The sequence below is a fragment of the Nerophis ophidion genome, linkage group LG07 (genome assembly GCF_033978795.1).
Source record: "Nerophis ophidion isolate RoL-2023_Sa linkage group LG07, RoL_Noph_v1.0, whole genome shotgun sequence".
Taxonomy (NCBI): Eukaryota; Metazoa; Chordata; class Actinopteri; order Syngnathiformes; family Syngnathidae; genus Nerophis; species Nerophis ophidion.
The window spans coordinates 58,574,323-58,590,276 of record NC_084617.1 but is presented as its reverse complement, the minus strand read 5'-3'; the positions used below and the strand labels follow the sequence as shown (position 1 = coordinate 58,590,276).

Genomic DNA, 15,954 nt, shown 5'->3' with positions numbered 1-15,954 from the left:
CTAAATGGGCCCTAGTGTGTAAATGTGAGTGTGAATGTTGTCTGTCTATCTGTGTTAGCCCTGCGATGAGGTGGCGACTTGTCCAGGGTGTACACCGCCTTCCGCCCGATTGTAGCTGAGATAAGCACCAGCGCCCCCCGCGACCCCAAAGGGAATAAGCGGTAGAAAATGGATGGATGGATATTAGCGTAACATTTTTTTCCGGCGTTACATCAAGTTTTTATGCGGGATGCCCTTCTTGACGAAACCATGGCCATGGGAATCAATCTGTATGTCCTCTGCTATGAAAGGCAGTTTTTAATTTTCCTGAAGGAACTCTCCTGAAGGAATCAATAAAGTACTATCTATCTATCTAGCTATCTATTTTGGGGCGGCATGGCGTAGTGGGTAGCGCGGATGGCCAGAAACATGAGGGTTGCAGGTTCGCTTCCCACCTATTGACATCCAAAAAATCGCTGCCGTTGTGTCCTTGGGCAGGACACTTCACCCTTTGCCCCTGGTGCCGTTCACACTGGTGAATGAATGATGAATGAATGACAGGTGGTGGTCGGAGGAGCCATAGGCGCAAACTGGCAGCCACGCTTCCGTCAGTCTACCCCAGGGCAGCTGTGGCTACTGATGTTGCTTACCACCACCAGGTGTGAATGAATGTTGAGTCCCACTTCTCAATGAGCGCTTTGAGTGTTTAGAAAAGCGTGATATAAATCTAAGTTGTTTTTTTTGTTTGTTTTTAGAAGTGTGTACCATTACACCACAAGGGATTATATTGGCATAAATATAATTAAAAAAAGTACTTGATGTAATTTAGTTGTTATTTTACAGCAGTGAACTTGAAGACACATGGTCTGACAGGATAACTAAATCCTAAAATCATGGTCCAACTATTTTTTGTTAAACATATATGAAGTTGGCTACTTTGATATTTTTACAGGTCCCAACTGAAGTCAATCGGTATTACCGGGTACCGAGTCACGTAAAATCAAACGGTGCTATATTTCCATACCTTTGTTGCATTTGACGTCACATCTGGTTGCAGACTCAAGAGCTTAGGCCATGGAAACAAGCCTTTAAGCACTCATAGCGGACTCAGCCAGACTGGGTCTAGGTAATGTTACAATTTTCCGCACCAACAAAGCAAGAAGAGACCCTGTAAAGTACAGTAAGGCTCCACTTTTCCAAATACACGACCTCGATGGTAATTGGATTTGCCATAGATATGCCACCGATTAGCGTTTGTGATTTATGGCGATTTAAACACCTCCAAATTTGGTAATTAAAACTTCAACAAAGATACATGTTTGAATCCTCAGCGAATATGTAATAAGTACAATACTTACAGTTTAAACACTTTGTACGACTCAACAGAAGAAAAAAATGGCACATTAAGCCTAATTGTAAAGACTACTTCCTGGTTAAGGCAACACATTGTAGTTTTTACTCTACTGCCATCTAACATTTTTTAATTGCTACAGCATGCAAAGTTTACTATAGTACCGTACAGTACTTGCAAATGAAACACAAAAGTGTAGGACAACAACCTAAATACTGTATAGCACAGCTTAGTGTAAAAAGGAAAATAAAAATATATAATTAAAAAAAAAATAATATTAAACAACACATTTGAATACCCAAACGTCCAGAAAATTGGTACTATTGAGTACTGGTATGATTGTGGTATTAATTCATAGTTACCAGAATTCATAGATTCACATGCGAACGGTATTGATCTATAAAAGTATGGCTATCTTTTAAATACTATAATAAAACAAGGTTGTAAGCGTCGGGTTTTAACTTGTCCTGAAACTACAGTGTGCAAACTTCTCTGGTGTGGGACAGGCTTTTTGTGGCCCTAAACTAGATTTTGTTTGTGGCCCCATTCCAGTCCTCAATATTACTCTGGTTGAATTTCTCAAGTTACTAATCAAATGGAGTGCAGGGGTTAGTGCTGTTGCTTCGCAACAAAAAGATCCCGGGTTTGATCCTCAGTCTCGAGCTCGTTCTGTGTGGAGTTTGCATGTTCCCCGTGACTGCATGGGTTTCCTCCGGGTACTCCGGCTTTCTCCCACCTCCAAAAACATGCACCTGGGGATAGGTTGATTGGCAATACTAAATTGGCTCGAGAGTGTGAATGTTGCCTGTTTATATGTCTAAGCCTAAATGGAATGCTCCAAGGTACCAAATGTCATTGAAAGTATGAACAGAGCACATTTAAACAGACTTACAAGTGATCCAGTGGTTGTGGACCGGATCGTTAAAAGCATCTTAAACACTAATCAATATGTTTTAGTGCATTATGTCACAAACACACTTCAGATTAATTGAGTTTTTTTGTCTTCATAGAACCCGGTGTCCCCACAAACACAGCCCGAGAAGTCCCCATCTGTTGAGGTGAGCAATGTTGATGGCCCTTTACTCCTTGTTCAGAATGTCAAAATCCGGGAGACTGGATGAGTTTCTTCCTTCTTAATTTTGCCATTCTAAACTGACGTCATCACCCGGGCTCAGGCCAGTCTGGTCTCAGAGCTGAGTCGGTTTGAGGCCGAGTTGGACTTGGATATCCAAGGCCTGGAGACGAGACTTTCCCAGAAGAAGCGGCCGCAGCGTCAAGGCTGGGGTGAGGTACTGAGCCCCCCCGCCCCTCACTCCCCTGAACCCCGAACCTTATACTCTCTCAGTTGCCCCCCAGATCACAGCCACCCCTTCCAGTCAAAACTTTGTGAACCCCTCACTGCTTGCTATATCTTTGACTGTGTCTGCTGTGTGGTCTGACCTCGATGAAGGCTACAGAATCCCCTGCCTGCCTTGCATGTTGATTCATGTGTTCAGTCATCTGCCTGCAAACCCTCACACATCTACCATGCCTGCCACACTTTAAAAGCCTTACCTAAAGCACCTGTATCCACATTCTTTGGATATGATCCTGCCAATGTGCTGAGCCCTTGCACTTCCTGTTGTTGAACCTACCCCAAATTCACAAATGAGTGATCAGATCATGAGTATGCTTCTTTGTGGGCCAATGAGTGCAGGAGGATCTCCAACTCCTCTGGGAGTGGTCAGCACCACCACTTTCTTGTTAAGAGAGAGAAAATTCCTGCAAGCTGGGAGACAGTGGAGGCTGCAGGGTGCAAACGTTTGATAACAGTTCTCTCTGCTTTCAGGAGGCCAGGACCAGGGACACCACTGCCGCTGCAAAGAAAGGAACCACAAAATACAGGTCTGTGACCACATGACAACACTTAAGAGGTTCAACATATCATTGCTTTTGGCAGAATCCAATTAACTTTGTTAAATTTAAAGATTCTTATTAAATGTTAAACAAAAACATCTATTTGCTACAGTATGAGATGTTATTTATATTTACTTTCAACCTTTTTATTAAGCTAAAGCATTTACTTTGATGAAGCTTATAAAATATTTGTATTTGTTCTTATCGATTATGCATGTGAACCACAGTGGATCTGGAAACTATTCAGAGCGCTTCTCTTTTTCCACATTTTGTTCTCCCAAAGATGCATCAATAGAGTATTGAGCAAAGGTTGTGAATACTTTGGTACATGTGATTTTTTGTTTTTTATTTGTAATAAATTTGCAAAAATTAAAGAAATAAATACATAAATAAAATCACATTGCCATTATGGGGTATCGTGTGTAAAACTTCAAGGATAAAAAATTAATTCATTCCATTTTGTAATAAAGCTGTAAAATAATAAAATGTGGAAAAAGTGAAGCAATGTGAAATATTTTCTGGATGGACTGTAAAGTAGCAAACAAAGAAAACACCAGGATTACACCATAACTATGTGATGCACAGTTTTTCCAATGCCACTTTACTGTTAAATATTGAAAAGTTGAACTTTAACAAGTTTAAGCACAGTATTTATTACTTGAGACAGCATTCCACATTTCTTACCATCCGTGTAACGCATTCTTGGAAGATTTCTGGCAGTTGTTTGCTGAGTCGGGTTTACAGGGAATTGACCTTTTAAGGGCTTTGTGTGTTCAGGGGCATTATTTAAAGAAGCTGTTGCTGAGGATGTGTGGAATTACAAGATAAAGTGACAAAAAGTGCTCTGTTTTTACTGCATGCTGTCACACTGACATGTTTAACTGTGAGCTGCAGCTGCAAACACGAAGCAGATGGGACTTGTTTCTGCAGAGCCATTTAGAAAATACTTTATCCATCAAACATCACCTTTCAGGTAGCATTCCAAAAGGGCAAACGACTATGTGGCTTAGTATACGAAAGGTTTATTAAACTTGATAGTACACGCAAAGCTGATCCAATTAGCTTGTGCGCCGAGGATTGCCTCTCTTCAATGAGCAAAATAGGAGCGCAATCCATTTAGTGTGCCCATCTTTGTTAAAATGCAATATATATGTTGATTATCAGAACAGCCACAAAACTGGGAGGAGAAAATTTAACTATATACAAACCCCGTTTCCATATGAGTTGGGAAATTGTGTTAGAATACAATGATTTGCAAATCCTTTTCAATCCATATTCAATTGAATGCACTACAAAGACAAGATATTTGATGTTCAAACTCATAAACTTTATTTTTTTTTGCAAATAATAAGAATAACGCTTAGAATTTCATGGCTGCAACACGTGCTAAAGTAGTTGGGAAAGGGCATGTTCACCACTGTGCTACATCACCTTTCTTTTAACAACACTCAAGAAACGTTTGGGAACTGAGGAAACTAATTGTTGAAGCTTTGAAAGTGGAATTCTTTCTCATTCTTGTTTTATGTAGAGCTTCAGTCGTTCAACAGGGGTCTCCACTGTCGTATTTTACGCTTCATAATGCGCCACACATTTTCGATGGGAGACAGGTCTGGACTGCAGGCCGGCCAGGAAAGTACCCGCACTCTTTTTATACGAAGCCACGCTGTTGTAACACGTGCTGAATGTGGCTTGGCATTGTATTGCTTAAATAAGCAGGGGCGTCCATGAAAAAGATGCCGCTTAGATGGCAGCATGTTGTTCCAAAACTTGTATGTACCTTTCAGCATTAATGGTGCCTTCACAGATGTGTACGTTCCCCATTCCTTGGCCACTAATGCACCCCCATACCATCACAGATGCTGGCTTTTGAACTATGCGTCGATAACAGTCTGGATGGTTCGCTTCCCCTTTGGTCCGGATGACACGGTGTCAAATATTTCCAAAAACAATTTGAAATGTGGACTCGTCAGACCACAGAACACTTTTCCACTTTGCATCTGTCCATCTTAGATGATCTCGGGCCCAGAGAAGCCGGCGGTGATTCTGGATGTTGTTGATAAATGGCTTTCGCTTTGCATAGTAGAGCTTTAACTTGCACTGACAGATGTAGCGATGAACTGTATTTAGTGACAGTGGTTTTCTGAAGTGTTCCTGAGCCCATGTGGTGATATCCTTAAGAAATTGATGTCGGTTTTTGATACAGTGCCGTCTGAGGGATCGAAGGTCAGGGTCATTCAATGTTGGTTTCCGGCCATGCCGCTTACGTGGAGTGTTTTCTCCAGATTCTCTGAACCTTTTGATGATATTATGGACCGTAGATGTTGAAATCCCTAAATTTCTTGCAATTGCACTTTGAGAAACGTTGTTTTTAAACTGTTTGACAATTTGCTCACGCAGTTGTGGACAAAGGGGCGTACCTCGCCCCATCTTTTCTTGTGAAAGACTGAGCATTTTTTGGGAAGCTGTTTTTATACCCAATCATGGCACCCACCTGTTCCCAATTAGCCTGCACACCTGTGGGATGTTCCAAATAAGTGTTTGATGAGCATTCCTCAACTTTATCAGTATTTATTGCCACCTTTCCTAACTTCTTTGTCACGTGTTGCTGGCATCAAATTCTAAAGTTAATGATTATTTGCAAACATTTTTTTTTTTTTATCAGTTTGAACATCAAATATGTTGTCTTTGTAGCATATTCAACTGAATATGGGTTGAAGATGATTTGCAAATCATTGTATTCCGTTTATATTTACATCTAACACAATTTCCCAACTCTTATGGAAACAGGGTTTGTATTTTGCAAACGCAGTGTGACTTATCAAGACTAAAACTGTACTGCGGGCGGTGTTTTGGGTCTTTAGATAGCACGTGTAGAATGTGCCTACACACTGGCAATTGCGCCGAAACAGCAATGAAAAAGGAGACGATCGTGCTTCAGCTCCGTCCTACATATGCTTGTCAACATATATTAATTGTCAAAAATAAAAGTATTAGAAATGTTGTCTATTCAGCAATGTCATTTTCTAATTTTAAAACATCTCCAAATCTGAGGCCATGGTTCTCAGCAGGAAACCGATGGTTTGTACAGTCCAGGTAGAGAACGAGATTCTGTCCCAGGTGGAGGAATTTAAGTATCTTGGGGTCTTGTTCACGAGTGAGGGAAAGATGGAGAAGGAAATCAGCCGGAGAATCAGAGCAACTGGGGCAGTATTGCAGTCTCTCTGCTGCACTGTTGTGACGAAACGAGAGCTGAGCCAGAAAGGGAAAGCTCTCGGTCTACCGAGCTATCTACATTCCTACTCTCACCTATGGTCATGACAGAAAGAATAAGATTGCGGATACAATCGGCCGAAATGTGTTTCCTCCAAAGGGTGGCTGGCATCTCCCTTAGAGATTGGGTGAGAAGTTCAGTCACCCGAGAGAGAATCCGAGTAGAGCCGCTGCTCCTTCACTTGGAAAGGAACTACCTTAGGTGGTTCGGGCATCTCGTGCAGATGCCTCACGAGCCTCTCCCTAGGAAGGTCCTCGTTGCACGTCCCACTGGGAGGAGACCCCGCGGCAGGCCAAGGACCACATGAGGGGATTACATTTACACATAATACACAAATTTATCGTTTGCATATGCTAGTACTGCTTGGTATTTGGATCTTAGTAGATCTTAGTAAATTAGAGTCTCCATGTCACTCAAATTGATGAAAAATGTAATGTATAGTGCAAATAAATAAGCAGGGAAATCAATTTAATGTGTGTAGTTTTGTCATAATTATAGTTTTATTATAAAAGTATTCCTATGATTTTATCACATGTAAATGCATGTCCATACTCTGTAATAGTGGTGCCATTTAAGACTAATTTTCTAGCGACTAATCTGGCGGGTTACAAACATTACTGCCACAATCTAAGTAGCCTGCTTATTTATGCTTCTAATCTGTATTTAACACACTTCCTCGTGGTCCAAAAAATATGTATTGAGTATGCTTTGGTGTAAATTTTGATACACAGTTACAATATTTAACCCATTTCTGAGTACGCCTACTATTTTTTCTTCTTGGATGCAAATTATACTGTGAAAATATATATCTTGAAGGCGACGATTACTACAAGTGTTTTTTTTTTTTTCAAATATAAACGTCATAGCATATCTCACTGTAAGTTGCACGTCACTGTAACTGTGGTGCACAGCATTGGACATATTGGGTTAGTGGCTGATTTAGGAAGGTTTAAATTCATTTTTTATTGAGGATAAAATGCTTACTTTGCTCTAAAAAGTTTCCCATGAATTTCCTTTTAGTACAAAACATGACGCAAATCAGATTCATGTTTGATTAAAAAAGTAAAAATGGTTTTACATCAATAAAAAAGTGAGAAATTTTTTGTTATGGGGCGAGACTCAAACCATAATTCTGCTTTGGTCCCTAGTTTACCCCGGGGCCCTGCATAAGACATGTACGTGTCACCTATACAATCAATTATAATCGATTCATGATCATAAAATGTGAACAATTTTTTCTACCACCCCTATGAATGAGGCAAATTAATAAATAGGCGGTCAATATTTAAACGACATGTCAACTAATAAAATAGTTTGCTGACTAATTTTCATGGTCTATAGTGCACAAAAAACTGCTGTAAATTAATATCTCCTGTCTATTATTTGTATTTCAGCAACCCATCAGCACCAAAGCAACCCATCCATCACTCTGTTGGCCCTTCACCAGCCTTCACTCATACATTTGGTAAACAATGTTTTTCTCTCATGTAATGTTTTTGATGCTTGTCCATCAAGGTCTTGCTATTTAAAACAAATGTGATTCCAACTACAAGCCAGTACACCTTTACTGTACCACCCTAATTGTCTTTATACTCTTTCATTGCCTCTTTTGTCTGCTGCTCAGACTTTTCAGAGAGTTTTACTTTAAAAAAAAAAAAGAGTTGCTGAACAGTATATGGGTGTGGTAGAAACCTAGCAAAAGAGGAAGTAGAGCCTTATTTGAGATTAGCTGTATCCTTTTGTTTTCCTGTTTTAGATATAAGAGAGCAGCCTAATTCCATAGCTTCAGTATGTTCTTGATGCAGCTTACTTGTTCATGACAATGCAAAACAGGAATAAGAGAAGCTGCACTAATCCTGCTGTATGATAATTTTGCTCCACAGTAGATCGACTTTCTGGTGCAAATGATACAATGGAGCGTTCGCCTAAGAAAGAAGAGAAGAAGGTGCATTTTTATCATTATTACATTAAGTTGTATTATATTGTATTCATATCTGAGCTTTTGTCATTTGTTTTTCAGATGAAAGCAGCACGGGCCAAATTTAATTTCCAGGCTCAGTCACAAAAGTAAGTTATCGGATTTAATAACAAAGCACACAAATTGGTAGGTGACAGTATTAGATAGCAGTAAATGGGTTGTGTGACCTAATGGGATTCCACTTGTGTTTATTTGTCACACAGGGAGCTCACACTGCACAGAGGCGACATTGTTTACATCCACAGACAAGTGGACGCCAACTGGTTTGAAGGAGAACATCACGGCAGAGCGGGCATCTTCCCCACCACCTATGTGGAGGTTAAAGCCACAACTTTTGAGTCTTATTGCTCGTTCTGTTGTGACTGTTGGGCGCCTTTCTCTTTCCAGGTTCTTCCGCCGTCAGAGAAGCCAACACCGATAAAGACCCCCAATTTACAGGTGCTAGACTATGGCGAAGCAGTGGCGTTGTATACTTTCAATGCCGACCTTCCAGTTGAACTTTCTTTTCGGAAAGTAAGTACATGTGTTGTGAATATGTCTGCATTAAATTAGAAAACACCTCGAGAGTGTTTGGATCATTAGAGCAGTGCTTCTTAACCTTGTTGGGGATACCGAACCCCACCAGTTTCAGATGCGCATTCACCGAACCCTTCTTTAGTAAAAAATACAATTTACATTTTTTTTTCAAATTCAAGACAGACTTACCGTATTTTTCGGACTATAAGTCGAGGTTTTTTTCATAGTTTGGCCGTGGGTGCGACTTATACTCCGGAGCGATTTATATTCCGAAAAATACGGTATATGTTTTTGGTAACACTTTAGTATGGGGAACATATTCTAAGTAACAAAGACTTAATTTAGAGTTTTTTGGACACCAGGGGAAGATATTCTAAGTAGGGCTGCAACTAACAACTAATTTGATAATCGATTAATCTGTCGATTATTACTCCGATTAATCGATTAATAATCGGATAAAAGAGAGAAACTACATTTCTATCCTTTCCAGTTAATTTATTGAAAAACAGTATACTGGCACCACACTTATTTTGATTATTGTTTCTCAGCTGTTTGTAAATGTTGCAGTTTATAAATAAAGGTTAATTAAAAAAAATATATATATATATTTTTTATAAATAAAGAAAGTAGCCTCTGCGCATGCGCATAGCATAGATCCAACGAATCAATGACTAAATTAATCGCCAACTATTTTTATAATCGATTTAACCGATTAGTTGTTGCAGCCCTAATTCTAAATAACAAAGACTTAATTTAGAGTTATTTGGTTAGGGTGAAGGTTAGAGGGTTAGGGCCAGGGTTAGAGGGTTAGGGTTATAATAAGGCCATGCCGAATAAGACATTAATACGTACTTAATAATGACTATTAACAGCCAATATGTTACTAATTTTCACGTTAATAAGCAACTAATTAATGGTGAATATGTTCCCCATACTAAAGTGTTACCATGTTTTTTTACTGGTGCACAAAATGAACCGTGCATGAACATCACCTTGTTCAAAGAACAAAACCAACACAGTGCATAAACTCACAACAAATTACTTCTGCTGTTGCTGTATCCGTAATACGCCGATAGGAAGAAGTTTTTATTTACACGATGAGTCGGGTGTGTCTTGACCTACGCCGAACCCCTGAGCCCGACTCACCGAACCTCTAGGGTTAGATCGAACCCAGGTTAAGAACCACTGCATTAGAGGGTGCATGCCTGGCAACCAAGCTGCAGTATTTAACCCATTTCGATATTTTAGCCTTTCATTGCTCTTAGAAATCAAATCATGATCAATGTAATTTAGCTTTTTGACAAAAACTTAGTGGTGAGAAAGCTCCTTACATGTCAAATTGAAAATAGATTTACAATGTGGTATTCGAAAAATAATAGAGATGTCCATGATCGGGGCAGATATTTGTGCCTTTTTTAACTAATCAGCAATTGGCTGATGAGCTGTTCAAGCCCAGCTGATCTTTGTGGAGACTGTGTCCCAGTATCTACATGACTAAATATTTTACTCACGTGAAAGATTCCTTCAAAAGGGATGCAGGCTAAGAAAGACAAAATTACATTTCAGGATTCTTTGTTACACGCATGCACATGTTTCATGAACTCCAGGAGGGTGTGCCGCTTCTAAGATAGTAACCCCCCCACCTTGGCGGAAAATTAACTATGTTTATTGCAAATAAGATTACCACTGGATGACTAGAGGAAAAGGAGTGGTTAAGCATGCTACACACACACACACACACACACACACACACACACACACACACACACACACACGCACACACACACACACACACACACACACACACACACACACACACACGCACACACACACACACACACACATATCAAGCGGGACCACACACGATGCTTCAATGTAAAGTCGGTGATCGATCCAGATGTCGATACCTACTATGGTATACTATTACTATTTAAATGATATTAAGTTGATCTGATCGCTATTTTTCTTTTTTGTTTGTTTTTATTAGTACAAAATCCTATTTTTGTTTGTTTTTTACAGACCCAGAGAGTAAGTCTCTGGATGCAGGAAGACTTTGAGGGCAAAACCCAAATGATTTCAATAGGAGCCAATAGAGGTTTTTGCGTTTGTTTAGTTATTTTGCACTTGCCACTTAATTTAGTTAAAAAAAATCTATGTAACATTCAGTACCACTAATCTAACACTATCTGATTTACAACAATACTAGCACATTCTAAATTTAATAAGATAAGCTTTATAAAATATGTTCTTGTATTTTTTGTACTACAATCCTTTTATTTTCTCGAAAATCCAACTTACGCCTTATAACTTGGTGCGTCTAATGTGCGTATTATTTCTGGTTGTGCTTACTGACCTCAAAGCAATTTTAGTTGGTACATGGTGTATTGATAAGTGTGACATATATGACATATGTATCTCATAAGAGATATAAGTGGACTGCGGGTTGAAGCCTATTCATTAAATGATGCTAGCAAGTAACGGTATAAGTTTGATGTTTTATTGAGAATATAGAACATTACACAAGTCGCTCAAAAACATGATACAATGAGTTAGAGCGACTTTGGTAAGCTACAAAGCCGCACTGCTAGAGGGATGTGTGTGTAAAGACCCTAAAATGACACCTATTGGGGGATTTACTATCTGGCGTTTTGTTCTGCATTATTATTAACTTTTCTTACCAATTGGTGCCTGCTGATGTGTATTTGGGATCTGCATAAATCCGTAAAATGTGCGCGCTCCCGCCATTGTAGCCCTTGGGTACTAGTTAATAAGCTCCTTAATTTTCTCTATCCGCTGTTGTCATTTCTTATATAAAGTAGTGTACAGTTCTAACTTATATCTGCCAGTAGACTCGCTACGGAGGCACTAAAAACTACCAGTACAACAAAGATTATGGGGAGAAGACGCTGTCAAAGTGGAGGCACGTAAATAAGAGAGCCCACAAAACAGCGCACCATGAAGAGACGGTCAGAAAGCGGCTTGAAGATGGTCTGCAAAACATAATCCATGCAACATTTTGACCAAATAATCATCATTAAATTGTTATGTAAACCACAAGGAAGTGTTGCAAATGTAGAAAAAAATCATAATATGACCCCTTTAATGCGTTTTATAATCCAGTGCGCCTTTTGTATGAAAACAAACCCGCTCATTGACAGTGCGCCTTATAATCTGGTGCGCCCTATGGTTCGAAAAGTACGGTACTTGTTTAAAACATTTTAGATTGTATAATCTCTTGTCAAGGTATCGGATTGATACACAAAATCCAATCGGCTCTGAGGCCAGCAAAACTGATTGGATTGGAAGCCAAACATTTTAATGAGGACATCCCTAAAATGTGGAATGTAAAAAAAAAAGTGTATCAAAATTCACCCCATTTTATAGTGACTGACTTAATTTGGCAGAGATTCAGCTCATGCACGCCTGCAATGTCACAGTTAGTAAAATGGAGATCGCCTGAGTACAGTTAATGTGTGTCATGTGATTGTAATACAAAAGCACTTCTTAGCACAAATTTGTTCAAATTTGTTTTCACTCTTACATGAAAGGAGCTTGTCCAAAAAGCCAAATTACATTGACAACTGAAATATCCAAGGGGCTAAATACATTTGCAGGCAGTGCACTGTAAATGTCGCAACACAAGTGACGAATGGTAAGGATCTGGATAATACAGTACTTTATTATTACAGTTTGAGTTATTAACTTATTACAGCAATAAATAGATAAATGGGCCACTTCTCCATAATCACAATGGTAAATGCATAATAAAAAAAATGCATTACTTTGGACCCCACCAAGGACCTGACCTTTTAAGATTCTAAAATAACACGCGCTAAATTGTGTGTTCAAACTATAAAACTGCGCGTACTATTAGCGGGTGTGTCGTGTGTGATCTACTAAGACTGCGTGCGTAAGTGATAACAAGTGCAAAAATGGTATAGACAGCTTTATTTAAATGAGGATTTTCCGTGTATTACTGTGTGTCACTATGGACACACTCCATGGTGCCTAACTGCTCCAAACTGTGGTGCTTTATTATGTTGTGGGACATGCAACACCCAACTATAATCTGTACCACCTTTGCTGGGCAATTGAGAAGCATATTTTGTACAATAAAACCAATTTTTAACCCGACAAAGGTGCGTTCTGTCATGGTGCGCTGGAATGGTCCAGATGTAAGAGAGTTCATGTTGCAAAAAGTAAATACCGCATTTTTCGGACTATAAGTCGCTCCGGAGTACAAGTCGCACCAGCCGAAAATGCAAAACAAAGAAGGAAAAAAACATATATATGTCGCACTGGAGTAAAAGTCGCATTTTGGGAAAAATTTATTTGATAAAATCCAACTCCAAGAATAGACATTTGAAAGGCAATTTACAATAAATAAAGAATAGCGAACAACAGGCTGAATAAGTGTACGTTATATGACGCATAAATAACCAACTGAGAAGGAGCCTGGTATGTTAACGTAACATATTATGGTAAGAGTCATTCAAATAACTATAACATATAGAACATGCTATACGTTTACCAAACAATCTGTCACTCCTAATCGATAAATCCGATGAAATCTTCTTCCTCGATGTCGCTTCTAAACAACTCTGCCAACTCCAAAGGTATGCGCCGCTTCCTCTTGTCGTTTTTTGCCGCATATTTCATTACATCCAGCTTGTAATCTGCAGTACATGATTTTCTTTTCGGTGCCATTTTTGTTCAGCCCTTCTCAGTTTTTATAAGTTACCGCCAACGTTGAAATGACCCATTTTAATAGCTACGGCACCAATGCGGGCACCAGGTCGCCCGTATGGACCTGATGAGTTGCTCGCTGGCCTGTTCTAAAAATAGCTCAAATAGCAGCACTTACCAGTGAGCTGCCTCTATTTTTTTACATGTATTTATTTACTAGCAAGCTGATCTCGCTTTGCTCGACATTTTTAATTCTAAGAGAAACAAAACTCAAATAGATTTCAAAAATCCAGGAAAATATTTTAAAGAATTGGTCTTCACTTGTTTAAATAAATTCATTTATTTTTTACTTTGCTTCTTATAACTTTCCGAAAGACAATTTTAGAGAAAAAATACAGCCTTAAAAATGATTTTAGGATTTTTAAACACATATACCTTTTTACCTTTTAAATTCCTTCCTCTTCTTCCCTGAAAATTTAAATCAATGTTCAAGTATTTTTTTGTTGTTGTTGTAAAGAATAATAAATACATTGTAATTTAATTCTTCATTTTAGCTTCTGTTTTTTCGACGAAAAATATTTGTGAAATATTTCTTCAAACGTATGATTAAAATTCAAAAAAAAAATTCTGGCAAATCTAAAAAAATTCTAGAATCAAATTTAAATCTTATTTCAAAGTGGATTTTAACCTATTCACAACATGTCATCAAAATTCAAAAATTTATCTTAATCAGGAAAAATTACTAATGATGTTCCATAAATTCTTTTTTTTAATTTTTTTCAAAAAGAGTTGAATTAGTTAGTTTTTCTCTTCATTTTTTTTGGTTGAATTTTGAATTTTAAAGAGTCAAAATTGAAGATAAACTATGTTTCAAAATGTAATTTTCTTTTTTTTTCGTGTTTTCTCCTCTTTTAAACCTTTCAATTAAGTGGGGTTTTTTTTTAGCATTTATTCTCAACAAAAAAACCTTCCGTAAAAGGAAAAAAAATGTAACGGAATGACAGACAGAAATACCCATTTTTATATATATATGTAGTTTTATTTATTAAATGTGAATTGAGCAAATTGGCTATTTCTGGCAATTTATTTAAGTGTGTATCAAACTGGTAGCCCTTCGCATTAATCAGTACCCAAGAAGTAGCTCTTGGTTTCAAAAAGGTTGGTGACCCCTGATATAGCAGTTAGCATCCTATGACCCACAATGCACTTCTGCCATGACCCTCCCCCGCCGAATTCTTATTGGTTGACGTGTCTGTGAGGATTGCTGACATTTTCTTAGTCTCTTCCGCGAATGAGATGAATAATAGTATTTGATATTTTACGGCAATGTGTTAATAATTTCACACATAAGTCGCTCCGGAGTATATGTCGCACCCCCGGCCAAACTATGAAAAAAAACTGCAACTTATAGTCCGAAAAATACGGTATATATATATATATAAAGTAAAATATATCCCCTGTGAAAAAAAATTCCCGCAATATGCATTTTATTTGTACCTATAACAAAATGTAATCTATTTAAAAAAAAAAAACAGGAACAATTGGAGCCAGCCGACACCAAAATGATTGATACACTAAGTACTCAATAAAAGTAGCACCCAGACTGAGTCACCAACACGTGTGATTGTTTGTTGGGCACTTGATTTGATACGATCGGGTGACACGCGGGCAAATTAACAAGTTTGTTAAAAGCAGGATTGGCCGTGATATAACCAAGACAGTATACAAAAACATTTTTTGACACCATTTTTGTCAAAAAAAAAAATGATACGAAAAGTATAGTCTACAAAAACCAAAGTACCACTCGATATGCTGTTGTAGGTATGGCAACATGTGGCTACACAAGTGAATTATTTACCTTCTGCCATCACGTGGAAGAGCATTTTACTACCAACCGGCATAGCTCGGTTGGTAGAGTGGCCATGCCAGCAACTTGAGGGTTGCAGATTTGATTCCCGCTTCCGCCATCCTGGTCACTGCCGTTGTGTCCTTGGGCAAGACACTTTACCCACCTGCTCCCAGTGCCACCCACACTGGTTTAAATGTAACTTAGATATTGGGTTTCACTATGTAAAGCGCTTTGAGTCACTCGAGAAAAGCGCTATATAAAAAATAATTCACTTCACTTCACTTGTACTGCCTGTCACTACATATTGCTGGCAATAAATAAATAGTAGTATTATTTAGTGTAATAACTAAATAATAATACTATGAGCAGTTTAGTGAAATTGGGTAAATTCTTGGTACAAACCTGATCTCATGACACACCCGCTGTAA

The 15,954-nt window shown here is 38.5% G+C and overlaps 1 protein-coding gene across 8 annotated transcripts in view; it reads left to right on the top strand.

The window, feature by feature from the left end:
- sorbs3 (sorbin and SH3 domain containing 3) overlaps positions 1-15,954 on the top strand; it is a 73,616-nt gene that overhangs the window by 47,269 nt on the left and 10,393 nt on the right. For 5 of the 8 annotated variants that reach the window (XM_061906700.1, XM_061906706.1, XM_061906699.1 and 2 more), the window contains 8 exons: positions 2,341-2,388; positions 2,506-2,619; positions 3,159-3,214; positions 7,892-7,962; positions 8,381-8,442; positions 8,518-8,564; positions 8,679-8,793; positions 8,863-8,988. In XM_061906700.1, the coding sequence (XP_061762684.1) occupies positions 2,341-2,388; positions 2,506-2,619; positions 3,159-3,214; positions 7,892-7,962; positions 8,381-8,442; positions 8,518-8,564; positions 8,679-8,793; positions 8,863-8,988 (639 nt within the window). The remainder of the gene's footprint in view (positions 1-2,340; positions 2,389-2,505; positions 2,620-3,158; positions 3,215-7,891; positions 7,963-8,380; positions 8,443-8,517; positions 8,565-8,678; positions 8,794-8,862; positions 8,989-15,954) is intronic. The other 3 variants (XM_061906702.1, XM_061906705.1, XM_061906704.1) reach the window with 3 other exon arrangements.